Source organism: Pseudopodoces humilis, chromosome 5, assembly GCF_049639895.1.
Source record: "Pseudopodoces humilis isolate 2021_Gansu_Grassland_sample_001 chromosome 5, ASM4963989v1, whole genome shotgun sequence".
NCBI classification, from domain to species: Eukaryota; Metazoa; Chordata; class Aves; order Passeriformes; family Paridae; genus Pseudopodoces; species Pseudopodoces humilis.
This window is the reverse complement of record NC_142204.1, coordinates 41,438,832-41,466,319: the sequence shown is the minus strand read 5'-3', so window position 1 is coordinate 41,466,319 and position 27,488 is coordinate 41,438,832. Positions and strand designations below refer to the sequence as shown.

General features: G+C 37.9%; 1 protein-coding gene and 1 long non-coding RNA gene across 7 annotated transcripts in view; one reads left to right on the top strand and one right to left on the bottom strand.

The window, feature by feature from the left end:
* Positions 1-2,082: 2,082 nt before the first annotated feature.
* LOC148184334 (uncharacterized) lies at positions 2,083-5,246 on the bottom strand. Its single transcript, XR_015772557.1, has 2 exons — positions 4,964-5,246; positions 2,083-3,359 (listed from the first exon to the last, which is right to left on the bottom strand). It is a non-coding gene; the product is annotated as an uncharacterized LOC148184334 (long non-coding RNA).
* Positions 5,247-5,411: 165 nt separating this feature from the next.
* MON2 (MON2 regulator of endosome-to-Golgi trafficking) overlaps positions 5,412-27,488 on the top strand; it is a 105,699-nt gene continuing 83,622 nt past the window's right edge. For 5 of the 6 annotated variants that reach the window (XM_088055156.1, XM_088055155.1, XM_088055154.1 and 2 more), the window contains exons 1-7: positions 5,412-5,659; positions 18,382-18,445; positions 22,377-22,504; positions 23,321-23,452; positions 24,880-25,009; positions 25,560-25,657; positions 26,844-26,969. In XM_088055156.1, the coding sequence (XP_087911282.1) occupies positions 5,549-5,659; positions 18,382-18,445; positions 22,377-22,504; positions 23,321-23,452; positions 24,880-25,009; positions 25,560-25,657; positions 26,844-26,969 (789 nt within the window). In that variant the 5' untranslated portion in view covers positions 5,412-5,548. Of the gene's footprint in view, positions 5,660-15,714; positions 15,770-18,381; positions 18,446-22,376; positions 22,505-23,320; positions 23,453-24,879; positions 25,010-25,559; positions 25,658-26,843; positions 26,970-27,488 lie in introns of all 6 variants that reach the window. The other variant, XM_088055157.1, reaches the window with a different exon arrangement.

Genomic DNA, 27,488 nt, shown 5'->3' with positions numbered 1-27,488 from the left:
GCCAGCAGTTAGCTGTGGCAGTGTGAGAAAAGAAGAATACCTATATGGTGTGCTAACCACCATGCTACTTCTAAGAGTATAGTGAGTGTAGCTATTTCTATCATTATTTTTATGTGTTTTACAGATATGACTGCAGTCCCTGCTACATAGAGGCCACCCCTGACACAAAGCAACTAACATCCATTCAGCTGGTGCAAACTCTTCTGTAGTAATGGTATCACTCAGCTGCCTTAGGGCTGAAATCTGGAATGATTATCTTAGAGGATTCACCAGAGCCTGCAGAAAGCATCCAGTGACTTCTCCTCTCTGCAGCAGCAGCTAAAAAAAAATATTTTTACACAGGGGAACACCCTTCTCTTCTGTGGTGTTGCTCTGTGAACAGTAGATTGTCTGAAGGTTACTAGGTGTCTGAAAGTACTTCCATAATTTTCATACAAGCTGAAGAAGGTATAAAAAGGAAATTATTAAGATGTAGGAAGGTTTCTGGCAAACACATGAGAGAGCAGCAAATAAAGAGATTGCAGCATAATGCAAATTACTGACATTCTTGATGGGCATTTTTAAGTTACACATCCTGCAGTCAGCATGAGATAACCAGAAAAAAACTGCTAAGGGTGTAGATGAATGCACTGTCAACTGGAAGACCTCTGGATCAAATAACAGTGCCTAGAATCACAATTGCTTTCCTTCAACACAACTATGGCTTTATCTCTAAACGAAAATTCCTAATAAAATACTTGAAGATTGTAGTAAATTATCATTGTAAATGCAACATCACTGAAGTTTAATCTTCTGACTTACCTGATGCTGTGCTAATCGTTAAGGTGGTAAGGATGACCAGTGTTGGGTTTTTCTATGTAAGTCATGTAGCCCCTCCACCTCTATTTTCTCTAATAGTTTCTCTATTTTCTCCACCTGACAGAAAAAAAATATATCATGAATGGGCTGCATTGCATATCATGCATGGAAAAATCACAGATGAACAGATATTAATTCTGTTATTTGTGTAAGGGAATGAAAGACAAATTCAGTTTAAAGCACAGAAGCCAGCCACATACTTCTGTGTGAGCTGAAAAGTACTAAGAGCAGGTGCTGATAAAATTTTGTGATTATCATGTTTCTGTTGGTCTGTTGTTGTCTTGCCAGCTCTGACACAGCAATAAATTAATTCAAGCATTTGACAACAGTTCTTTCTCAAAAAAAGATGTTACCAGGTGCAGCTGATTCAATTACCAGCACTCAAAAGGCCAATAAAAAACCAACCAAACAAACCCCACTGCTTTGAGAATCTGTCTAGACAAGATTCAAGCAGGAAAAATTGGGAAAACAGCTTTGCTGGCTGGTTACATGAGAGTCTTGGAAGCATCTAAGCCTCTAGTCGAGAGATTTGTGTGTGCCTGGAGTTCTGCACTCAGTAAGGAATCACTAATGAGTCCCTAAAACACATCACAGGTCTGACATTTTGGGCATTGCTGCTTAACACTGTTGTGAGTGACCTTAAACAAAATGTGACATAATTACCAATAGTTTGCTAATGGCAGAGGATGATCCACCAGTAGAGAGCAGCTGGGATTGCTTTTTTAGCTGACCAAATGAAATAAAATGTGTATTAACTGTAAGCAAAAAAGCAAAATGGGTACTAACATGTAAACATATACTCACACCTGAACAGAAAGGAACACAGGCTAAATTAATGAGGAGTTCACACTGGAAAATGTACGTTTCAATCTGCTGATAGATCTAACTTCCTTGCACAGCCACATCCTAAATGAAGAAGTACTTCACTTCTATTCCAAAACTCCTGAAGAATACCCTGTACTAGGGGGAACATTACTGCTTTTAACCCATTTGTGTCACAATAAATATTCTCTTGACCCACTTCTTTGGTCTCTAATTTAAGGAGCTACTGAAGCGTTCATATAGCAAAGGGCTTCTTTGTACTTACACAGACCAATACAATGCACAGTTTTTAATAAAAAGGCTACAGGGTTTATTTGGTATTAATCCATCTCTCACTGTCTTTTAATTTAAAGTTTAACTTTGTCTTTTGATATCAGTATCCATGTTGAGTCTGAGACAAAATTTTCTCCATTGTGACTCTTTACTCTGCAGTACAAAAAAATCACCAGAGACATCTGCAAACACCTTTAATTTTCCACACAATTGATTATTCATATCCTGTAGTTTAGTACTGTCACTACTTTCAGATTCATATCACTTACAAAAGTATACAGAAGTGTAGGTAAAGTGAAGTCAGAGGAAAATCACAACTCTTCCCATTACGATTCACCATTGCCACAGTGAATGAAATCTGATAGTTTTGTCTCTGTATAGCACGATGACAGAACCCAGTTCTCATATACAAAGCCTGCATCTGCATACATCTACCAGGATGGGCTATAATTAGGACTAAACACCTGAAATTAATACAGCCAAATGCTATCCCATGTTTAATCCAATTAAAAGGACTGATGCACATCATTTGGAATGAACATGAGGTAACTTAATGAGTCACGATAGGTCTCATGAGTATTTTTGTTGGTAATTAGGGCCATAATGCTACAGGGAATTATTTCAATCACCCACTGCCCATCACAAAATAAGGTATAATTTAATAACAAAGCAAATCACAACATAATAATTGCAATGCAATACAAAGTTTGCTTAAAAGATGAGAGATGTGTCTGAGATATAGGCGTGTGTACTATTCCAAATTAAGTCATCATAACAGCTAACTAGCATTCTTAGCTTGCTGGTCAAAAATGTGGCCTCAGAGATGTTCACATATGCTGCGCCACCTTCTGAATTAAAAGTGACTTGAATTGTAGCTGGGGTATTTAAGTGTACAAAAGACTGACAAGCACTTCTGCTGAGGTTTAGGACTACATACAAGAGAATCTATTGCAATGAAATGCAACTGTAGAAGTCACATTCACAATCAAATCAGTGTCACTTAAAAGGATCCTGGCTAACTTTAACAGTTTAACTGCACTGATTTAGATTAACCAATAAATCTCTGCATTTACAAAAGGCATACATCAAAACGATGAGAAAGATGATGTTGTTTAAGAGATATATCTGAGATTCAGGCACATGTTCCCAGTTCTCGTATTCAGCAGATCCAGAAGAGTTTTTCTACAACTGTAAGAATTCTACAAACTGTAAGATTCATTTCCAAACTCATGAACAATCTTTGCAGTATTTGGCAACGCTGAGCAGACTGAGTGTCTAAGCTGGTAGTTGAAAAGATACGTATGATCGGTGTAAATGATATCAAGTATGCAAACAGGCAGACAAGTAGATTCAGGGAATACCAATGTGTCCATGGCTTACTGTGTACAGTAGATCTGTGGAAAAATCTGAACAACACAAAGGAAGTAAATCATTACAGCTTACCTAAGAATGTGCACATGTGCATAGTCAATAATTCATTCATTCATTCTCCTAACTAATCATCCATGTTTCTTATTAAGGTATTAGACTGGTTTGAGAATTGCATCAGGCCTGAAGCCCAGAACAGATGCACTAAGATGGGAAAGTCCTTAGGAAAATGCTTATTGGTTAAGCACGTAAATTGTTCTACTGAAGACAACAGTCTTGTTCTTTTGTTGTTTTTCTTATAAGTAAGCATAGAAAAATCAAAGCTTTTGAGAATACACAGACCAATACACTTTGAAAGTATAACAGTGTTATATAATCATGGCTGCTTTTACTGGACACAGGGGTGAAATCCTAGTTCCTTGTCTGAAGGCACATGAAGCTTGACCACCTAATTCGCATTACAAAGTTTTAAAAATTAACATCTGTTTATCCAGATCTGTCAAGCTAACAACCAGTATGTTGCAAACAGTATACAGATCTTAAAATAACAAATTACTTAGAAAACAATCCTGCACTCTTTGCTTCACAAAACATTCCTGAAGATTTATCCATAAGGGTACAGTCAACGCTGTGCCAGTGGGAGCCTGTTTACTATATCCTTTGCAATGGTTCTCACAGTAAATGAACTCAACATACAAGTAGGGATACTCAAATTTGTGAAAAGTTTTTACTTTTTCATTACAAGACAAAACCCCCAAAATATTAGAACATTGTCTGAGTAAGACTGAGGACTTTCGGGAAAGTCTGAAGAAAAGCTGTTAAAATTTTTTTAAATTGTATGGCAGTAAAAATCTGTCCTTCATTTGGCTTCTTCATAATTTTTTGTTCAAGAATTCCAGGTTCGACAACTACAGCATGTCAAAACTCACAGATGTTTTCCAACCCCCTGGGTTTATAGACAAGGAACAGAATCATGCTGCATTACAGGTAGGCAGCCAGCACAGTACAGCATTTACAGTACCAAGAATATGGAAAAATTATTGTTGCAGAGACCAAAATCTTTGTGAAATGTTAATTGTTATGGTGAATGATGAATGGTATCCTCCAGAAGGAAGCTCCCAGGCAACCATTAGGCCTAAGCTCCCTGCATTACTCCAAGTAACAGATTCTGAAGAGCTCATGCTGGCCAGCTTTAGAAATGGGTTAAAAATTGCTGGCATGGAACTCTGAGGGACACTTCTGGTGACATGGAAGGTACCCGGAGCCCAACCATTCCACATGCCTTTGTTTTTCCTGCCTATGTTTATCTTAAAGCTTCTCAATGAAGGATTTACCCTTGCTTCGCCTAGAGGAAAGCAGAGCGCTGTGTATGTACACGGGCAGAGAAGGACACAAAGCTTCAGTCCTGCTGAAGAGCCACGGAATGGGCAAGACTGGAAGGGACCACTTTGGGTCATCTCGTCCAACCTCCCTGCTCAAGCAGGGGCACCTCAGAGCACAGCGCACAGAATTGTATCCAGACGGTTCTTGAATCTCCAGCGAGGGAGACTCCATAAACTCTCTGGGCAATCTGTTTCAGTGCACGATCGCTCGCATTGAAAAGAAAGCAAGAACTTCAGGATTCAAAAGAAAAACAGTATACCTCACTTTTTGCTTTCTATAATCAAACGTTCCTGAGAGCCGGACTTGGCCAGAGGGGAGCGACCCCTACACCCCTGCAGCCGCTCGGCGGGGTTGGCGGCTGCTGAAGCCCTAAGGGCTTGGCCAACTCCTTCCTCAGTGACCCTTCGACAACGCCGGGTTTGTCCCCTCCCCATGGCAGATCCCCAGCGCCGGCGGCCCTGCCTCGGCCCAGGTCCCAGCGCCTCTTCTGCCCCTTCACGCCGACCCAGCGACCCTGAGGGGAAGGGGACCTAGGGGAAAGAGCCCCGCTCCCCGGGCCGCGCCCGACCCAGCCCGGCAGGACGGGTCCGGGTGCCACCTCCCTCCCTCCCTTCCTTCCAGCCGGCGGCCGCCGCTCTCTCCGCCCCCGGCCGTGTGTGCGGAAGCTGCCGGCGCCCAGGATTGTGGGAGCGGGGGGGACGCGGCGCGGGGAGGGGACGCGGCCGGGGCCGGGCCGGAGGGTTCCGGTGTGGGGCGCAGACGTGTCGGCTGGGGCCGCGGAGCGACAGGCGCTGTCCCTGCCCGCTCGGAACAGCGCCCGGCCCGGGGCCGGCCCGGCGGCGCCATGGCCGGGACCAGCAGCCCCGAAGCCGTGAAGAAGCTGCTGGAAAACATGCAGGGCGACCTGCGGGGCCTGAGCCTGGAGTGCCGGAAAAAATTCCCCCCCGTCAAGGAGGTGAGTGGCGCTGAGCCGAGTCAAGCCGAGCCGAGTCGAGCCGAGCGGCGGACGCCGTTCCGGAGGGGCCTCCCTGGTCCCGGGGCCCGGCCGCAGCGGAGCTGCCGGCGTGCCCGTGCTCCAGTACCCAGCCCGGTGCCGTTCCCGATGAGCTCCGACCTCCACGGCCGCGGGCTGTGCCCAGACGTGGCTGTGCTCAGGGGCGGCTGTGCCTGTCGCGTGTTCTGTGGCTGTTTTTTGTTTTCAGTGCGCTGCCGAGGCGGGGGCCGCGGGCCGGGCTGTGCCCCTCGGGGAGCGGGGCTGGCGGACAGACCGTCTGTTGACGGACGAAGCGGGGGCGGCCCCGCTGCGCCCTCGGCGCCCTCCGGGGAAAACGCAAAGTTTGGCTTGGCTGTCTCGGCACCACGGAGCGAGCGAAACTCGCCGGAGGCGAGCTCGGTGCTGGGGCTTGGCCGCTGCGGTGTGCGGACACCGAGCGAGCGGGGGAGCCCGACGGGCCGGCTGCGGCCGAGGAGGGCCGTGCTCAGCCCCGGCCGGCCCTGAGGCTGCGGTGGGAGCCCAGGGCCCCGCAGGTCTCCTCTCGGGTCTGTGCCTTGCCCCTCTCTCGAAGGCTGCCGTGCCCGAGCCGGTCTGCCTTATTCCTCACCATTGCACACCCGTGGCTGCCGGTGTGAGCTGTGCGGGTCGCTCGCCATCGCTACCGCGTCATTTTGGGGTTGTGTGGCTTTCCAACGGTGTGGGCACAACAGAGGAAGCTTGGGAGACACAGAAGTTTAGGTTACTTCTTTTTTCTTCCTTCTTAAAAAACCCTTTATTAAACTCATTCCAGTAAGATTGTATGTTTTATTTTTGAAACTTGAGTTTATGCTGTGCAGCCTGAGACCTCAGTCATCTCGGGGAGCAGGATTATTTTAATTGAAGAACAGTCGGAATTTTTCTTGCTAACTTAAAATATACTTTTTAACCATATGTTTTTCTGTTGTTTTTATACAGTCAGTTTAATTTTTTCCCTATCAGCAGTTTGCCACTTGCTGTTTAGAAAAGTTTTCTGTGAAATAGTGGGAGGAAAAATACTAAAAGATTGTCAGTTTAAGATGCAGAACCAGAAGCACATAAGAAAGGCACTGCATGTGTTACGTGACTTAAGTTACAATTAAGTGATAGCATATTTAATGTTGTACAATGTATTATACACTTTAACAGCTGAATTAAAGCTAACGACTGTGCTTGTTTTGCAGACCATGTTGTGTACTATTTTAGTTTGCAGAGGAATGTTGGTATGTTTGAGAAATTTTGTGTGGTCACAGAAAAACACGAGAAAGTCAGTCCTGAGGAATTGTGTGTGGTCACACGTAAATAAGAAAAAGCTGCGGTCAGTAGAACAGAAATCCGTGTGTGTTTGGAGGGAGATGGGGGTGCTGCTTGCACTCCCTTCTGTGTATTACTGTGTGACTCTTGTTTAGTCTCTGAACAAGTTTCCCCACTGTGTTAATGTTTATTTTCTTTGAGATCTACAAAGGAGTTGGGCAGTGTCATTCGTAAGCTAGTATTTTTAGTAATGCTTCATTACCTTTGCCATGACTGAATATTATAGTAACTACTGCATGTCCTTCGTCCTTCATACTTGTTCAGCACGTTTATCATATTCTTGTGTAAGTTCGACTTTCGTGTTTTTCACTTTAAATTGATGGCCATTTGTATAGCTTTCCTCATTAAAAGCACTTAACAAACTTTTTCACAGTTGTCTGGGATTGACTGGAAGATGTTTATAAAGAGGTGGGACTTTCTGCTGGGACTTGTGTACTCTTAAAAAGAGTCTGAGGTGAAAGCAGTCCTACAGTAGGATGTATGACCCAGTTGCAGGAAACGATCTTACATGATCTTACTTCCTTTCTTCTGGAAGCCCTTTTTTTTCCCCTAGTTTTAAAGAAAATGAGTGTCCTTTTTCCCCTCAAATCTCAACTGCTAACAGGGTTTTTTAATTGCGTGCTATGGTCTGATCGTGATTAGATTTGGCTGGAGTGATCAGAGGAATGACATATTCTTCTCACTTAGTTGAAACAACACCAGTTTTTTAAACCATGTTTAAATAGGGGCTTTTAAAAACAAATTCATACTACTTACAATCTAACTTTTTTACTTGCAGTGTAGCTAAACTCCCACATGCACTGTAATTTATGAGTTTATATTGCAGTTGATGTGTATTCTTTCATGTCACTTAATAAGCTTACTGTACTGGTATAAAACTATTGAAAAACTTCTAGTCCCAAATTAATGGTTATGAGATGTATATCATAGTTGTTAGATTTGATAGGTACTTTATAAAGGTAATCTGCTTCTCATAATCTTTCTAGTGTCTGATTTTGCTTGCAGTTGTTATCTTCAGCCACTTCTAAAATGAATTGTCTGTTCTAGTTTTGTTTGTTTTTATATTAATAGTATTAAAATTCTACAAAATTAATTTAACTCATAGGTTTTCTGTGATAAAAGTAGTAATGTACTTCTCAATTCTGCTTTTTGCTCAGATCATTAACTTGAGTAAATTCTTTAACCAATTCTGTAAAGGTTTAGACCAGCTTTGATCAGAAAAAAATGAGCCTTTTTTATTAAAAAGGTTTTAGTTTTTACTCTTTAAACAACTTTCTAATAATGTGTTGTTACAAAATTATGCAATAACTCTTAGGTTCAGAGAGACCAAAACAATATTAAATGATTCTTTGAACAGGCATGTGCATGACACAGCCTAAGAAGTTTATTTGCATTCTTTTGGGGGAGGAGGGTGAGGGTGGGGGGTGGAGTTTGGATGCAGAAAAGAGGGGGACAGCCAACTATGCGATCTAGATCTTATCCTCACTTAGGAAATAGAAGTTCTTAATGAGCCCTTATTGAAAATGGAACTTGAACTCTTCAATGTTTTGAGGATTTTCATTTCAATTTTTCTGTTACCCTGAGTCTGTAAAGTTTTCTTAGTAGGTTATGTTTATGTGCAAATTGTGTAGCTGTAAGTCCAGTAACTTACAGCAGTAGAGTCTGAGGTTTCTGCTGACTTTAATAATCTGTTAAGAAACGTTGAAATTACTCAGTTACTCCCAGTGTTAAGCTTGGGACATGAATATGTGGCCAGCTTCCTTCCCTTTAGTTAGGAGCTTGTAACCGAGAAATAACAGGATGTTTTGTTGGCTTCAAAGTATCCATATGTTATCTGTGCTCCTAGGTTATACCATTTAAGGCTTTAAAAATGGGAGCTGCAGAAAGAACCTGTGGGTCTGAAATTATGTTGCTGGCAATGTTTGGGGTTTAAATAACACCACAGACTGACTTTTCTTAAGGGTATGGAGAATACCAGTTATTATTACACCTGAAACCAATTTCTCTTTGTTGCTAGATGTTTTTTCTGTTTGATCCTTCTTCAGATCATCACTGACTACAGAAGTGTACTAGGCATGAATGCTATACACTGTGACCAATAAGTGATTTGGTGATTATGTCTCTGATATGCCAAACCTGTTTATATTGGCAGACATACAAATAATGACATTGCTGAAAAATGTCTTTATATTTTCATGATGTATTTCTGTTGCCCATTTAGAAAAGATGTAGCCATGGATGGGATAGAAGCTCTCAGAAAAGTGTAAATAAAACACTGTCTTTTGGAGCTTGAAATTACAGAGGATGAGACAGTCTTTGGTACAAGCATCAATCTGTTGATGTTATCTAAAATAATCTGGTGTTTCTCCTAGAAAACAATACTACTCGGTCATTAATATGTAATTTTTAATACAGTGGGCTCTGAGATTTACTCTGTAATAGAGAATATTGTAATGTTGCTAACGCTGCACTGAATTGCATGCTGCACACATAATGCTTTATAAACTATTTTAACCTGCTAGTGACTGTAGTTTTGTTATTGTGTGCTGCATTCATGGAAGGCTGGTTGTGCTTTCCTTAGTGAAGTGCAATAAGAATTTTCTCGTTATCACAGAACTGAAAATGGTTTGGTGTCCTAAATATGTTACCTGCTGTTTCTTATTGCAGAATGAAAATACTGTTCAGTAAACTGCATCAGATTTGGTTAGATAATTCCACTGCATTAAATAATGCTAAACTTAGAAATACAAGGGGAAGATACTTATAATTGGCAGAAATAATGAAGTTAAAATGAGAAATAAGTATACCCAAAAATTTCTTGTAGCCTGAATTTCAGTTGTATGTAAATCCTTGTTATTTACACAGATCCAAGCAAGCAGTCGCAGCTTTCTAGTAGGCTCATAGTCTCGGTGTTGTGTCAGGTTTTTTTCTTGACTTTTAAATAACAGTAAAAGCAAAGTGAGTTTAAAAAAAATCACAGAAAAATAACTCCTATCCAGCTCCCTGCACAGTTTCAGGCACATCTGTGCTGGTAGGAGAGGGGAAGGAAGAGGACGGGCAGTGTTGGGGAAGGCAGGGACTACTGCACCATCCCATGGCAGGATCAGCTTGGGCTGGACCAGGGCATGCCCTTTTCTTGGCAGTTGTATAATGGGTTGCAGATGCCTGTATGTTTTAGATGTTTGTTGTTTGTTGGAAAAGAAGTGATGTTCAGTTTGTCTCCACTGGAAGAGCAGCACAGAATTAGCTTCGAATATTTTGGTCAGTATAAATGCTCTCTTGGACCTCTTGGAAGAAAGCTTTTGGTAGTCTCACCTGTGCTGTTTCTTTACCAGATCCTTGTTTGAAAGAGCAGCATTGCTTTTACTTAGCTACTTACTGAGCTGTGTGTGCCTTTGGCACATAGACATATTTTTGAAACTATTGTAATTTGCTGTATCCAGGAAAAATAATAGAATCCAATTTTGCAATCTTATTTTTTCTTCTTTTATAAGTAACTCTTCTTGCAGAAAAGTAGCCTTAAAAAGCTCATAGGGTAAAAATTAAAAAGGTGGATTTGAATGACTTCTGGGCAAAACAAGCTTTAAATTATTTAATTAAGTAGATGTGGTGTGGACTAGCCTGAGGCAAGAGATAGGATTTGCCCTTTCTGAGAGGCTATGTGTTGTGTGAAGACAAGCATTATTCTGCATTTCTTCCTTTGGAGTCCAGTCTTGTTTGCATTGAGTGATATACATGACAGTTCAGTCCTCTGGGTTAAATCATTCTTGTTTAGGAATGATATGCCAAACACATTTTAAAGCTAATGCATAAAAATTAATTGGAAAGCTTGTCCTTTTAAGAGAACCTCTGATTTCATTGGGTAGCTCTGTGAAATTAAACATGAGGATGTATTGCAAAAGTTAAACACACATGAAAAAAGATACAGATCAGTTTAGTATATAATGTTAGTGATCATTAGGACTCCTAATGCAACTGGAAGGAGCCGTCAAAACGTGTGAATATTTGTTAGCTGTTAGTAATGATAATAATATTTCAGAAATTTTGTTGGACATAGCGCAGTAGACATATTGGAGAAGGCTAAGAAAGAATATTACATACTGAACTGTCTTGTGATTTGAGCATCTGAGTCACTTGATGTATTTCTAGCATTGAATAGTTTCTGAGTGATCTGCATTCATGCTACTTTAGTGGTAAAAGGATGAGCCAAATGAACCTAGGAAAGAAGAAGTCTTTGTACATAGACCATTTTCTGTAGAAGTAATCAAGTTTTTGCATTTCTCACTTTATTTTTTAATAAAATGTTTTAAGTAATTCTGACACTGTAGCCCACAGGGAATTCAACCTGCACTGAACTTTCCTGGTTGGTTTATTTTCAGGTCTTTACAGTAAAAGGTAGCATTCTTGAGTTGCCAGACCATAGCTGGTAACTTGAAACCAGTAATCCCTAATATCTCTTTTACTTTCTTTTATAATTTCTGGTCTTTACTGCTTGCTGTGTCTGCGAGCTTTATGTTTGGAGTCCATTAATTTTGCAGTCATTTTTATTCAATATTGACCTTTATACAGTAGCATATTTTTCAAAATTATGTTTTTAAAAGTGAATTTTTACATTTCTAGGGGAAACCATATATTCAGATGTGTTCTAAGCTTCATAGTCCATTGTAAATCATAAGTTTCATGTGATCATTTTAGTCTTTCAGAAGAAGTGTTCCGTGTTCTGAAGTGATTCACCTAAGCCACACAGGTCCAATTTCTTCGTCATGTAATACCTTGCAATTTGATTAATGAAGAAAATTATTAAAAGTTTCAGTATATTCATCTATGCTTTCTAAGTTACACTTTTCAGTGCAGGATTAAGGTGCCTAATGTTGGATGTCTAAGCTTCATTGATTGTGCATGCTTGGCTTGTTATGGAAAGACAGACAATAGAGCCAAAGAACTATTCAGTGTATCTCATAGCCAGGGGATTGATTCCCTCTATCACCTACACAGCAGGTGTTCTACATTGCTGCTTGAGATACAGTAATGTTTCTTGCTTGGCTTCCAGCCTCTGGTCCAGAAGAGCATGGGTCTTCTGGTGTCTGCGTGTAGTTGTCTTGGATACAGAGGCCTGAGCTTAGACTTCTGCATTGAGCCCCTGCTAGTGGGTCAGCTGAATTAGCTTAAGGAGAGGCTTTAAGAATTAAGGAGTATTGAGGAGAGACAGTCTCCGTTGTAATGGGAGTCTAAATATTTAAATTTGTGCATCTTAATCTCTGATTTAATTCCAGTCTGCCTCCCATGGTTTCTGGAAGATTATATAGGAAACATATAGCAGAAGTTGGAAATCCTTGGAGACTCCAGCTAATGCTAAACTGTCAAATGTTGTTTCTCTTAACCTGGTGTCTTGCAAATGGACGTTGCTGACTGAATATAATACTTGTAGCAAATCCTCAAAAGTTGCCTGGTCCCATCTGTTGTGATTGACAAACTGAAGGCAACGTTAGTTTGAACGTCAAGTGTGTATCTCCTAAAGCTCTGAAACTGTGTGTTGTTTTATTTTTAACATAGAATGATAATTGTGTCAATAGTGTGTAACTAGAATTCAAGTGCAAGTGCTCTGTTTCACTGGTTTCAAATCAGTCGTATGGTACTTGAATGGATCACTCAGAAATCTCTTAATGGTAGACAAGGGCTCTCTCAGGATATCCTTACACTACATAGATATCTAATGTATTATATGCCTTACATAATATATACTATTTAGGTATCCATATCATTTATATAGAATACAATACAAAATATGAGGTATGTCTTTGTTCTGTCTGTTGAAGAGAGAAAAACAGCTTAAAAATTTGTTTGTTGCTAAGTGGCTTTTCTTTCAGGTATTAGCTTTTTTGCCTTTCTGTCTACATTAGTGCTGTTCAGTAATGAAATGTTTTATGTTATGCATTGTGATTTGATCTGTTAATTTATATGTGATGTTTTTTCCAGCTGAGGTGTAGTACTTTGACTGTCAAATGAAAACTTGTGATAATAAGTATTTGTATTTGAATATCTTTATGTTCACATCATGTGAGGCAGCTCCAGAGACAGCAGCTCTGAAGCACTTTAGTTAACTCTGGCAATTCTCCTGGCATTTGTGATGGGTAACTTTCAGGATTCTGAATTGGTTGCTGGTACTGCAAACTGACAATTTCAGAAGATTAATGGACCAGAGGAGTAGTCACTCCTGTCAGGTCTGAAAGAGCACTCTGAATATGAGAGCAACGAATATAGTTGCACTGGAAATGAACAATATTGTGTGTTTTTAAAATACAAAACCCATAAACTGCAGTATCTTAGGTCTTCAGCTGGAGAATAAAGTGTATGGAATCTGTTAATGCTTTTTTTTTCTAATTTATGATAATTTTATAATAAAATGGTAATTTGTTCAGTGTAATAAACCCCTGTGAGTGTACAGTAATGTCAGATCAAAACTGGCATTTTGGCAGTTTAAATTACACATAAAATGAGTATGTATAAAAGAGAAGGGTCAGAGTAGAGATTGTACTCAGGGGGAAGAAGATAAAAATACAGAAGGCAAGTACAATGCTTTTTCACAAAAATGTGGTACTCTTGAGTGCTTTCATGAGACTGATTTAGTGAGGAGGTTTTGTGTGTTCTTTTCCAAATGATAGTTTAGCAGTACAGTAATGGTCCAGAATATGCTTTTGCACAGCAAGGCAGAATCACTTTGAAGTGAAACTGTACTTTAGACAGGAGGACCTCTTATCTAAACTGTTGGATATGGGGTTAGCGTTCCAGTTGGAAAGGCAGACAATTGTGGATAGAAAAAAACTGCTCTTTTTATTTCATGTAGTAGATATGGAAGTGACTGTAGATAACATGTTACTCTCATCCAGTCTTAATAAAAGGTTGGCAAACAATGTAATGTAAATACCAATACAGACCGTCGTTTCTGAATGCTTTTCCTTTTAGAATAGAGAAATAACTTGTGTGGTAAGGACTGCAAATGTTACAACAGTTTTTGTGTCTCTGGAGATAGCAATTTGTGCTAATGTACAATGGAAACACAAATGGGCATTCAAAAGCACTAGCAGTGAAAATTCTTGGTTTTATTAACTTTTGGTAACAATGCTACCACATTTAGAAATTCATACATAAATATCCTTAATTTTAGATCAGTCCTTAGTAGAAATTAGCACATGCTTGGTTGTTGTATTAAATATCCTTATGGGAATGTGTTTTTTTGGTTAGTAAGGTAAAAAAGGTGATGACTTCTGTTCCTAATTGTTAGATATAAATTCCTTTGAAGATTAGCATGTTTATCCTTTTTCAAGCTTTTTTTAAAATCCAGGTTTGAAACTTTAAAAAAAACTATTGCTATGGCAGAGACAACAATTGCTTTTTGTCACTTTAGATTCAAATTTTGTGTGATCTTTCCCTTAGAAAAAGTTGTTAACTTTTAACTATTGTTATTTTTCAGTAAAAGAAGGGTAACTCATGTTTACCCCAGAGTAAAGACAAATCCATGGAGTTTACTGCAGAGCACCTAATGTACTGTCAGATCACATCCCAGCTGACCGTTCTGGTCCCTTACTTGCCTGTCTGTATGCATTGCAATAGAGGTCCAAGATGTCTTGGCCTCTGAGAGTTAAATGTGAAAGCATATGCCGTGTCATTATTTTTCCTACTGCCAAGACAAGTCCCGTTCTTGGGCTGCTGGGTAACACGATGATGATCAGGTAATGTGGCTTGCCTGTGCAGCTGGGTTTAAGAGCTTCCATGATGTCCCAGAAAACAGATTTAAAGAACTGGTACTTTCTAGACGCACTTACCACTTGTGGTGTGGGTGGCTTGCCTTTATGTCATGCTGAATTCATGTAGAATTGAATATCCCAGTTATCCTAATACCTTCATATGCTGTTTATGAGTTATAGATCTTTAAATATATCTACACAGACTACAGTGTGGAGAGATTTAGCTCGGGAATGTTGTCTGGATGTTGGTAAATGTTGGTTCTGCTTGAGGATCTGCTAGATCTTTCCTTCCTGATTGCCAGAGCAGATAGAACCTGCCTCTGGTACTTTATAAGTGCTTTAGATGCTAAACAAAGTAAAAATTTCCAAAAATTGGGAAGATGCTGACAGTACATCTAATGATAGGAAGGCTGAAATTCTTCCCTGTTTCAACTGAAGACTGAGAAGTCTGTTAGGAGGGGAAGAGTTTTGAATCTGAGAAACTTCTGAAGCTGGGTTTGGAAGTCTCTATGCATTTCCACATTGTGGTCTCTCATGTGCAGAGAACCTCTGTAAGGCAGTTATGAATGTTGTTGTCAGATTGCACATTCAAAGAGGAACTTTGAGGCCAGGAGATAGACACTAGGCACAGACTTCTTCTCAGTCTACTTAAAACTGCACTGTCCTGATTTTTAAAATTTTTTGGTACATAAATTCTCTATTTGCCTTACTTTGATTTCTGCGAAGGGTTATTTCCACACAATTAGCAAATACTTGGTAATTTCCAAGGAAGCAGAGAGATGATGGGGCAAGTGTTTGAGCCCAGAGGGTCCTGTTGAATTTTGCTGTGGGATTATTGAATGTTTGATTAAAAGCAGATCAAAGTACTGGAAGAGATTGACTTGAATATGTGCTATCACTGACAGTCAATTTCTCTTCTTCGTCAATATTTCACCTTCCCAGACTGGATGCTGCAGTTGCTTCAGGAGAAACATGAACCAAAACTCAATAATGGCAGGTGCGTGCTTGAGACATTTTATATCAGTTCATTTCACAGTTATTAAAGCAGAAGAATTGGAAATCTAATTGGCTGAATGTTTTAAGTACATTTAAGCTCTGTTATGTTTCAGGAATTACATGTATTTGCTTCTTTTCAAAATAGAGGACTGACTTGCTTGTTAGACTACTGTCAGTTGTGGTGCTAAGGGAAGCTGGTAATGTTACATCTAAAATCGGTGCTTTAAAAACATGGTGCCTTATATATTTATATGAAAGTAAATTATCATATTTGAACCCATAAATACACAAACTAAGATGCTGTATTTCTCCTTGATTAGTGTTTTGTAAGAGCCTTTTCTCATGTTGCAGTGTCCTGCAAACTGCAATAGCAATTGATATAAATTCGTAAACTTAAAATCTATGAATATATCTTTTAATTTGCCACTTAAATTGATGCAATCCAAGCACACTTTTACATTCATGTATACAGATTAGAACTGTTTATAGGTATCATGTTTTCTGTTGGCTATTTATGATCAAGTGAGGTATTTTCTTATAATGTTAATGTGTTATCTCTTTTATATATACATTAGAGTATTTTTCTTTTGTAGGATTTGTATGCAGTGCAATTAGTTTTTAACTGTAAACATTTTTAGCTGGGATTCTGAATAGAAACCATAGCACAATGCAGATGATCGTACAAATTTCTGTATCTTGTGGAGAAGAATGCTTATATTCAGCAGTTGTTTTGTTTTACTTTTTCTGTTTTTTTATTTTTAATGTATACTATTTTATATAAAGCCAGCATGGAAACAACTGAGAGCCATTATGTTAGAAAATTTTTGTGCAAAGTGCATGGTGTTTGTGAATGCCACTAATATGATCAGGCTTAATATTTCTTTGAATCAAAATGAGTTTGTCACTCCTGGCAAGACAGAAATCAATTGCCAGTTGATGTGATTAGTTTTAGTTTGAAGTTGGAGTGTGACAAATCCTTCATATTAATTAATAGGAACAATATGTTGTGACAAGAACCCCTACAATTAGCTGACAATTTATAACTGAAGAAGAACAGGGTTTGACTTAAATCTCAAGAACTTCAACACATTAATAAATTAATATAATTAAAATAAATGAGAGCTGCATCTGGCACGCCTTATTTTACGTATGCAAGATATATATGTTCATGTTGCTTTGTGCTCATTTGAGCATGTTGTATCAGGCACTGTGGATATTATTGACTTTAAAGTAGAAAACTGTGTTCAGAAAAACTTAAATAAATCTCCAGGATTTTAAGGCACTGCTTAGTCTTCCTATATTGTTTTGGGAAATGAACAAAAAAATTTAAAAAAATAAAAAAAAAGGGTTTTTTTTTTAAAAACCGACCAAACAAAAACCTGTTAGCTTTGCATTTCTCATTTAGCTATTTTGAGAAATATGTGTATCAAATCTTAATTAAAATATTTAATTGTGAATTTATACAGTCACCTTAACCTGACTTTCTGTGAAATCTTGTTGGAGAGGGAATATTAATACTTGGTAAAACTTCATGTACTATTGCTTTCATATTTCTGCTGTGACAGCTTCTCTGCTTCTCTAATCTGTTTTGTGGTGACAGCACATATCTTTAAATAGTAGTATCAGAAGAAAAATAAAAATGTTTAGTGTGGAAATAGCACAGAAATACAAAGCTGAAATAAAAGAGGAAGGGTGCTTTCAAATTTGTAGAACAGTAGTTTCCAGCAGTTTGCATCCAGTCATTTGGGAAAACTTCTTGCATTTATTTTGATTTATTTGATTCTTTCCGGAGGCTTACAGCGTATTAATGAAATTTAAATATACAAAGGCACAATGTACAATGTATCTTCGGTGTTTTGTACACAAAAATTTCAGAAGTGTCTTGAAATGCAAAGCTTCAGTATTAGGTTTCCAGTTTGAGTACATGAGAGAACATGACCTGAGTGATTTTCTGCAGGGAGGTGTTTGTGGGCATTGAAGAGGGAGTTGCTGTTCCCTTGGGGCCATGTGTGAGGTCCTGGCAGAGCTGGGAGCCTTGGTTGTCACCCGGCCGCACTGTGCCCATGCAGCCCTACCCCTGCTGAAGGAGCATGCCAGGGAGAGGATGATGCTGCTGCTCTGCCAAGTCCTACCTGTGGGGAAAGGGGAGGAACTGGTGCTGTGCACTGTATGGCATGCTGGGAAGAACAGAGTATTGTTAAAGTCATCTTAGTGGCAATGCTCTGGAATAATTTGTGTAGGACATTTGGGAGCCAAAATCCAGGGGAAGGATGGGTTTCATTTTTATACTCATAGTTTGAAACTTTATAGAGACTATGTAACAGTGTTTATGCTTACTAGTGATTTTTTTTTGCATTCATAGACTTGAAAGTAATATAATGAGAATCGTGATTTCTGAAAGTTCTGAATATTGCCCTTCCTGTGGAATTCTAAAAAGGAATTCCAGCTGCTACAAAAATATAATTTCTGAATTAGCTCTGCTGACAGAAGCCACTGCAAATACATTTCTTTCTCTGAGACTATACCTTTTCATTTATCTACAATATTTTTTATTTCTTTGCAGATATTAATGTATGATACAGCATCTAAACTACTTGTTTTCTTTTCTTCCAGGCTGCTGAATCAGGAATAATAAAAGTGAAAACAATAGCTGCACGGAACACAGATATTTTGGCAGGTAATTATTTGCAGCGCAATAAAAAAAATAAAGCTGAGTGACAGATCAAAATGTTGAAAAGATGTCTTGGATATGTCTTTTAGTGTGTAATATATTGTTGATGCTTTACTTTTGGGCACCTAGCAAAAGATCCAGTAGCATGGAAGATTTTTAACACTACTTGTTTCTTAGTGCTATTAGGATGCTGAGGAAGGGCTCTGTTTTCAGTTGATGCTCTACAAAAGTAATCATCCACTTAGATAAATAACATGAAATACTTTGACCCTACATTCTCACTGTTTTAGTTGCTGTGGTTGAGTGCTCTGTGTGGAGATCTGCAGTATGATCCACATATGTATTAGTACCAGCCTTTGGGAACTTGTAACTGGTAGGCAAAAATCCATCTTTATCTGAGACAAGGTCATTCAATTTAAGATGTTCCAGTGCCTTGAGGGATGGGACATATCTTGTGAGCTGCAGCTTTGTAAGTGCTTAAAACAATATCTCTTGACTGTCTGCCGCTTTATAAAGTTGGCTTCTTGCCAGTTGCTGGTAAAGCCCTTGGCTGGATTTGAATGTCCCTGCATTAATACTTGAGTGTCTCCCAGATGTAGTCAAAATCCTTGAAATGCTAGATTGTTTGGAAGGTCCAGCTGCAAAACCATATCTTGATTTGAGATATGTAAATCAGATATTGTTAAGGAGGCATTTTCTAGGATTATTTGAATTAATAGACCCACTCCTCAGTATTTCACTTTAATGCCTCTTTTTTATTTGTTTATTTTCTTTGTTTTTACTGCTGTCATGAATGCTGACATAAGTGGGAAAAGTATGCCAGGTAATGTCAGCTGTATCAAAATACACAAATGAAAAAGGGAAAGCAGTAGTTAGCCAATTGGGAAGCCAGAAACATACTACTGCATAAAGAAGTTCGTATTTTAGAAAGCTAATTTCTAATCATGCAAAATTCTCTGTTTATTAGTTTTCAAAGTGAAGAGATAGGAAAGAGCATTAAATTTGATGATGGATGGGCTGTCTTTGCTTTCATATTTTTGAAGAAATACTTTCTTGTAGTTGGTAAAAAAATTTAAATTGTTTTCTCTTGGAAAATTTAAACTAAAATGTACTTAGTATTTATTTAATTCAAAAAACCTGCATAGATTTGTTGTTAAGAGGTTTGGGAAACCAGCAGGCCCTAGAAGTTATTTTGATTAGTTAATCTTTGCTAATAGGATAATAACTTTTTCCTCCTTTGTTCCACAGTTTTGTACTGGGTAAATGTACTTTGCCTGCGCATTATCCTAGCATTCCACAGTTCAGGCATAATAAAGCACAAAACCAGACTCAATTCTTTATGAACTCTTGTATTTTTGAGGTATCAATTATAAGCTAATCTTTTAGATAAGTTAGTGTCAAGAGATTGTCTATCTAATATTTAAAATCTTCTGAAGAATAATATATATACCTTAGTAATAATAAAGCCTCAAAATGCTACAATGTAATTATGAAATCTAATGGATACTTTCTGACTGCTAGATAATTTAAGATCATCTATGACATTCTAGTAATACAAATAAATATTTTGATCAGGATATAATTTTCTTAATATTTTGGTATAAACTGTCATTTCACTGACATAGATAAGAACAACTACATCATATTGCTTTGAATAAGCTGATCTGGTGCTTTCTTGAAGCATTTAATTGTGTAGGATTACAGTTTTTAGGAAAATAGATGCAGGCTTAAAATCTTTATTAAAATCTTAAACATCTTTGTTATTTTTGGTGGATTATGTTTAACCTGCCAGAACGTTGAGGTTAGTGATCTAATTTCTTTCTGTCTCCTGGAAAAGTTAAGTTGAGCTTTAAGTTCCAAAGTCTTCATTCTTGGCAGTGTGTACATACTTTATTATCAATTTATAAGAATTAGAGAAATTCCAGAAGAGGAGAAATTTTAAATCACAGGAGATAAATTTTAGAAATTATTTTCATGTGGCTTTGAGATACGCAAAAATTTATGGTTTAGGAGTTCTTCTAAAATATTAGAATTATAATCTTGCTGATGAAATGAACGGGTAAGTTATACTTCCCAAAAACTTCTCATTTGTTACGGTTCAGTGAGATAGATTGCTTTTTTAATATATTCTGCCATAAATTGATAGTAAAATGAAGGCAGACCTGGCAATGATAAATTTATTGTGCATTTTAAGACTGAAGCTAATACAGGTACAGAATCATGTGATCACAGAATATTCTGAGTTGGAAGGGTTCATCAAGGTTTACCTCCAGACACAGTGAACAGGAAAGCCCTAATAATCACCCCGTGTGCCTGGTTGCTATAAAACCTGAAGGGATACCAAAGCAAATCTACAGAACATTAATTTTTCAGCTTCATAAATTAAAAATACTTGTAAAGATTCTGTTGTGAGATTGTTGCTTTTAATGGGTTATGGAAGAAAGTATTGTAAAAGGCTAAATTTATTCTTTGTCTTGTTATTCATTAGCTCATGCCATTTTTGCCATTCAGAACTATATCTTGAGTCTCATGTTAAGGATAAATGTGTTTTGGTATCTTTTTGCTTGCTTTTTTGTGCTTGATAGTTAGAATTTAGTGGCAGTTCAGAAATGTCAACTGGACACAGAGCCTGCACTGGCTCTGAAGAGGCTGATGGAACTGGACTGTGTGTTGGTATCACCCTGTAAGAACTAGTATCTTATAGAAAGGTGGCATCTGTCATTTATAATAGCCCATTCTTTTCATAGACACTTTAGAGTCAGTGTTTCAGGTGGAAAATATCACTGAAGTATATTTTTGTAGTTTTGTTTCCTTTTTTTCCAAATTAGCTGTAGTGATGCTTAGTAGTAGAGACCATATTTGCATTTTTATGTGAGAAAGTATTTTTTGTTTGTGGTAGCTACTGTCCTCTGAAAAGCTTGTGAAACTTTTAATGAATACATTTCTTCTATTACACATAGACTAAAATACAGTGTATGACCTTCAGTGTAAGAACACACCTTTCAACTGTAAGGAAATTTGTAGTATCTGAAATGGTGATTAGCAGCTAAAATGTTAGAAGTTTGCATGAATCAACAAACATACCTGTAAATTAAAAACCACTCATCAGTCAAAGCCATGTTTTTCTTTCATATTTTTAATATTTTAAAATTTTAATATCTCAGACTTCTTGAGTTACTTTTATGGGAAAAAACTGGCTTAAATGCCAGTGTAGAATGTTTTATTCATTATGAAGCTTTTTCTCCTTAACAAAAAAACCCAACAACAAAAACAAAACAAAAAACAAAACAAAAAAAAAGCAGGCGAGAGAGAAGTTTATCGAAACTGGTTTTCTCCTGGCAAAAGTCCATTTTAAGAAGCTACTCTTCTTCACTAAAACACAATTTGACAAATTCACAGCCAGTTGAACATACCCAGGATACAAACGGTCCAGTCTCTCTCTTCCTGTTTTTTCAGTCCAGTCTCTATCTCCTCCTTTTTTGCCAGTGGCAATTTGCTCTTCCCCTTCCTGCCCTGTGCTTTGGAATGTTGCTCTGTGCTGCGCTGTGTTGCTTCCTGCATTAGGTAAAGCAGAGCAGGACAATGCTACCAGCCTGAGACGGGTTCCTGTGGGAAGGCCAGGGAAAGCTCTGGCCTTGGCAGAACTGTACACCTTCTTGCTAACCACATGGACTCTTAAGCGGATGTTTTGGATTTGGAAAGTCACTTGAGTGTTTAAGGGAGAAGGTTCTTGGAATTTGAGCCTTGGCCAGGATAATTGTGGAAGTGAGCTGTGTCAGCCCATGTGTCTTCACTTGGCTTTTCCCTGTGGTCCACGTGTAAATCCCAAATTTCCAAGACTGGATATTGCTTTTTGTTAATAGGTGTGATTAACAATTTTTGCACTGTATTTTTCAAAGTATTAAACATTGACTGCTTCCATATTTCTCTTTGAAAGCTTTGAAAGAGAACAGCTCAGAGGTGGTTCAGCCTTTTCTGATGGGTTGTGGAACAAAAGAACCAAAGATCACTCAGCTGTGTCTAGCAGCCATACAGAGGCTTATGTCTCATGAAGTTGTTTCAGAGGTAAGATCAATCTTTATACAGAAACATAAATATTTCAGAGTGAGAAATACAGACCTCAAATGGAAGGTGAATGAGTTGTTTTAGGAGGCTCTTTATATTATAATGAATATAGTCCACAAAATATTTTACTCGTGTCTGTTTTTCAGTAATTTAAAAGAAAACCTTTTACACCATAAAAAAAAAAGAGGTGAGGCAGTATAGTAACCTCTAGAAGGAAATTTATGAAAATTGAAGCCGGCTCATTTAATTCACATTCTTACACTGCAGGAAATGAACATGTGATGAACCTTGTGCATCAACAAAATATACTTTGTGCAATAATGTTATTGTGCTTTTGTTACATTTTATTTTTAAAAATAAAGTAAAATAGATGCACATTTTCTGCAGCAGTAAATGTCATGATATATTATGGTGCTGCATATATAGTATGTTAGGAAGCTGATGAAAATAATGCTATAAAAATACACCTTCAGTTGTGCTTGTGTAATGTAAAATTACACTGTTTTCTCTCTGACATGAGTGAATTCTGAGGGTAAAATACATTTTCACTGTGTCTTCCATGTTTCCAAGTAGAAAATTAAGTACAGGCTTTAATTTGTACTGCATATTAAGACATTTCTGTTGTCAATTTAAAAATACTTTGGGAAGCTTGTGACAATGAAATTTGCATTATATTCTCAAAGTAGTCCTATAGTTGAGACAAACAGACACATTCATTTATGATATGCCCCTATGACAGTGACATTCTTACATATGTACATGATATACCAGTACATAAATATTGTAATAGGTAACAGAAAAATTATTTCTTTGCAGGCTGCAGCAGGAAACATTATTAATATGCTTTGGCAATTGATGGAGAACAGTCTTGAAGAACTTAAATTGCTCCAGACAGTTCTTGTACTTTTAACAACCAATACAGTTGTGCATGATGAAGCATTGTCCAAGGTAAGAATTTGTTGGTGTCAACTACAGAATTTAAAATATCCAAGAGGAAAAATGGGGAAATTTTACATATGAAGCATGTGAAAACAATGAATGAGGAAAGGGGGTTCTTGATTCTATTGTGTCTGTATTGTCTTTATGACTAGACTCTGAAAATGGGATTTCTTTTAGCTTCCTTTTCCATGTGTTTTGTAATTCCTCCACAATAATACATTTCAGACTTAATAGGAACTTGAAATAAAAACTCTGAGCCAATGCCTATCCTTCTCATCTGTTAAATTTGTTGTATATTTTTGAACTGTAATCAGAGCACATGGCAAGGTGTAAACTCTGCCTAAGAGAAAATGTTAGAAGAAGCTGCCTTCCACACGGCCTTAAATCTCTTTTGAAAACAGTCCAGTTATTGCTCTTTCAGTAACAACTTTGGGTCCTAGTTTTAAACATGAAACATTTTAGATATTATGTTTCAACTAAAAAATAATTTCCCAGTCCAGTTTAATTTAAAGTATAAAATACTTCTCTTTGAAGAAGCAACATTGTTTACCCTCTGTGACTTGTGAAACTCTGCTTAGTTAGTTTCTCTTCTAGATTACATTGTAGAAAATTGGTTTCAGCCAGTCATATATTGCATGTTCATGTTTCAGTCAAGCTGTTGCAAGATTTTAAACTGATGTGGCAATATGATCTTAGTAGAGTCCACAAATCACAGACATGAAAAAGAGGCAAAAGAAAATTCTGGATCTTGTATGGCTCACAGCATGTAGCACTATGGCTGAGTGTGGTTGAGGCTCTTGAAAGTGCAAGAACACAGTATATGAAGAACAAGAAATACGGGTTTCGTTACACATAAAAATGTTAATTTTCAATATTCATTATAAAACAGGTAAGTATTAAACTATGAGCTAGAGGTAATAACAAAATCTAATGGGAAAAAGTATTCAGGTCATTGCCAGCACAATGACACTTTGAAATGCACGTCTTAGGATTAATAGCAGTCAAGGCAACATGATTGTGAAAGTATTGTGATTCAGCGTAGGAGAGGAATGACATTTTAGCTGTGAAGCTGACTGACCTTTCTGTGATTAACCTTACAATCCTAATGTCCTTTTGACATTAATTGATACAAGTTGTTCTGTGTGATGATTACTGTGTATTCTCTGTATGATGACTGCAATTTTGTTGGCACATTGTAATGTGTTCAATTAATACCACTTTTTGATTGCCTTTGGGGAGGATTGCTAGGGAGTTTTTTGGCTAGGGTAATCCATAGAATGTATTCTGGTTCTTCAATTTATTTTTTTTTTTTGACAACCTTCTGACAAACTGTAGCAGAAGGCATTCCTCAGTCCATCAACCTTCTTGACTCTTAGCTAAAAGATGAAATATATTGTTGTAAGGTAATTTTTTTTTTTCTGTTTTTTTCCTTTCAGGCAATTGTACTTTGCTTTCGATTGCACTTCACAAAAGATAATATCACAAATAACACTGCAGCAGCTACAGTGCGGCAGGTAGTTACTGTTGTGTTTGAGAGAGTGGTTGCTGAAGATGAACGATACAAAGGTGGGCATACTGCTTACTCAGCTTGCTTTTATTTACCTGCTTTTTTGGCACATATCAGATGTTTCTCTTTCAGATAAAGAAGTAGTAAGATGTCTATGGATGTTATGAAAACGTCACAGACATCATTCATTTTAAATGTCTTTTTTACACTGATTGGTATTTAAAGGAGATTAAATCCTTCACCATTGTGTCAGTCCAGTTCAATGCAACAATATATAAAACCTAGAGTTTTTTTTTCAAGCTGTGAGAACTGGTCTTCAGGTTAGTACTGTAAAGGGATTTGAGGTGAGAGTGTCATTTATGATGCAGATACCATAGATTGCTGAGTGGGAAATACATGGCAGCAGTAGTTTTGAAGAGAACATTGGAAAGCAGTGCTTGGTATCAATGATCTTTGGTAGTCAATCTAATGTTTGTTTCTAAAGACATCATAAGTTGCAGAAGAATTACCTGGCCATTCTCATAGAATATTCCTGTGAGAACACTTAATGCGTACTTGATTTTTAACAGTACCTTTGTTCACAAAACTTTGTTTTGTTTTTTTGCACAGATGCTGTTGACCAGCCAGCTGCAGTTCAAGGGAACAGCAATAGAAGATCTGTCAGTACGCTGAAGCCATGTGCTAAGGATGCATATATGCTTTTTCAGGTAGATGTGGAGCATATATTTTTGTATTTGCAGTTAAGATTGGGTGCTTCTACATCTCTTTAAGAAATTTAAAGAATTTGCCATTGGCGTATTGACAATGTCCTTAACCAGAGCCTTGGGTTTTCTTATGCTGTTTATTCTAATTGGTGATGATATGCTGAGAAAATGAAGATAAAGTGGCCTTGGAAAGTGTTTTACTAAAAATCTTAAATAATAGCTAAGTGTACGTGTCTGCATTAAATTCAAGACTCTTATTTCTGTGAGCCTGTGGTGGGTTTACCCTAGCTCGACTCTCAAGTACTCTCCAAAGTGCTCTACCACTCCCTGTCCCAGACGATGGGGAGAGAAAAGAAGGAAAACAATTCATAGGTTGAGATAAGGCAGTTTACTAAAGCAAAAGCAAGAGTTTGCATGTGCATGAGCAAAGTGCATCAGCAAACAATGTTCAGCCACTTCCTGGGAAGCAGAGCTTCAGAATGCCTGGAAGTTGCTCCCAAAGGCAAACATTGTAAATAACAGATGCTTCCCTTTCTCTTCCATTTCTTAGGTTCTATAACTGAGGTATGAAATATCTCTTTGGTTAATTTGGGATAACATTTTTTGTGTTCCCTCCCATGATCTTGTCCAACCCCTTGGTGGCAGTGGGGGGAAATCTTGAGAGACAGCACTGAGGCTGTTTCAGTGCTATTCAGATGTAGCCAAAGCACTGGTGTGTTATCAGCACCTTCCTAGCTACCAATGCAAAGCTCAGCACTGTAAGGGCTGCTGTGGGGAGAATTAATTCCATCTCAGCAAGACCTAGTACAGAGCAAAACACTGCAACTGTAATTCAGTCCTGTTTCTTGTGGTTGGTATTGGACATTAAAGTCAAGTATGTAATGAAAAGGAGTAGTTGCATTCATCACACCAATAAAAATCTTCTTGACTTAGCAAATTCACTCGTCTTGAGATGTTTTTGAGGCTAGAAATGAACACATGCTACAAGGGTACCAGCAAAGTTAAAAATTATTTTAAACATTTTCTATGCTTTATAATTTGTGTTAAAAAGTATTTAAAGAAAAAATACATTGAAATCAGGAGATTGCTCACAAATGAGGAGAGTTTGTAGATTTCATTATGAAGTTGGGAAACTTTCTTGGTACAGGACTTTACAGAGAATGTCAATGTTACTGTGTTTCTTTCTAAGGATCTTTGTCAGTTAGTTAATGCTGATGCTCCCTACTGGCTCGTGGGTATGACAGAAATGACACGTACGTTTGGCCTTGAGCTTCTTGAGTCAGTCCTCAACGACTTTCCACAAGTGTTTTTACAAGTGAGTAGTTCTTGGGTGGAAAACAGGAAGACTTTTACTCACACGGGTAGTAAAATGTACACTTCATTAAATCCTCTTTAATTTAACATGAATATTGTTTCCCTGAAGGACTTTTAGGTTTTGTGTTTTGGTGGGGTGGTGGGGTGGTGTTTAACAGAAAAGTTCCGTGTGCTTTTTGAATGTTTTTCTATTCCTAAACACTTTATTTAGGTTTCTGCTTTATTTATGTTTATACATTTTGTAGAGCTGTTTTACTCTTTCACTTTTGGTTTTGGTGTTTATATCTCCTCCAGAGATGCATTTTCTTATCTTGCCTTATTTATGACAGCTCTGTAACTAAATTTGTGAAATTGTTACTTCTACAAAACTATTAAGCTCACCCCACTTGTAAAGTAAAAATCAAGACTGTGAATTGCATGTATCTACTGCATATAAATGCCTCATGATCCTACAATAATGTGTTTTATTAGCTGACAGTAGATAAATTAATTTATAAATATATAAGTGATATATTAGCAG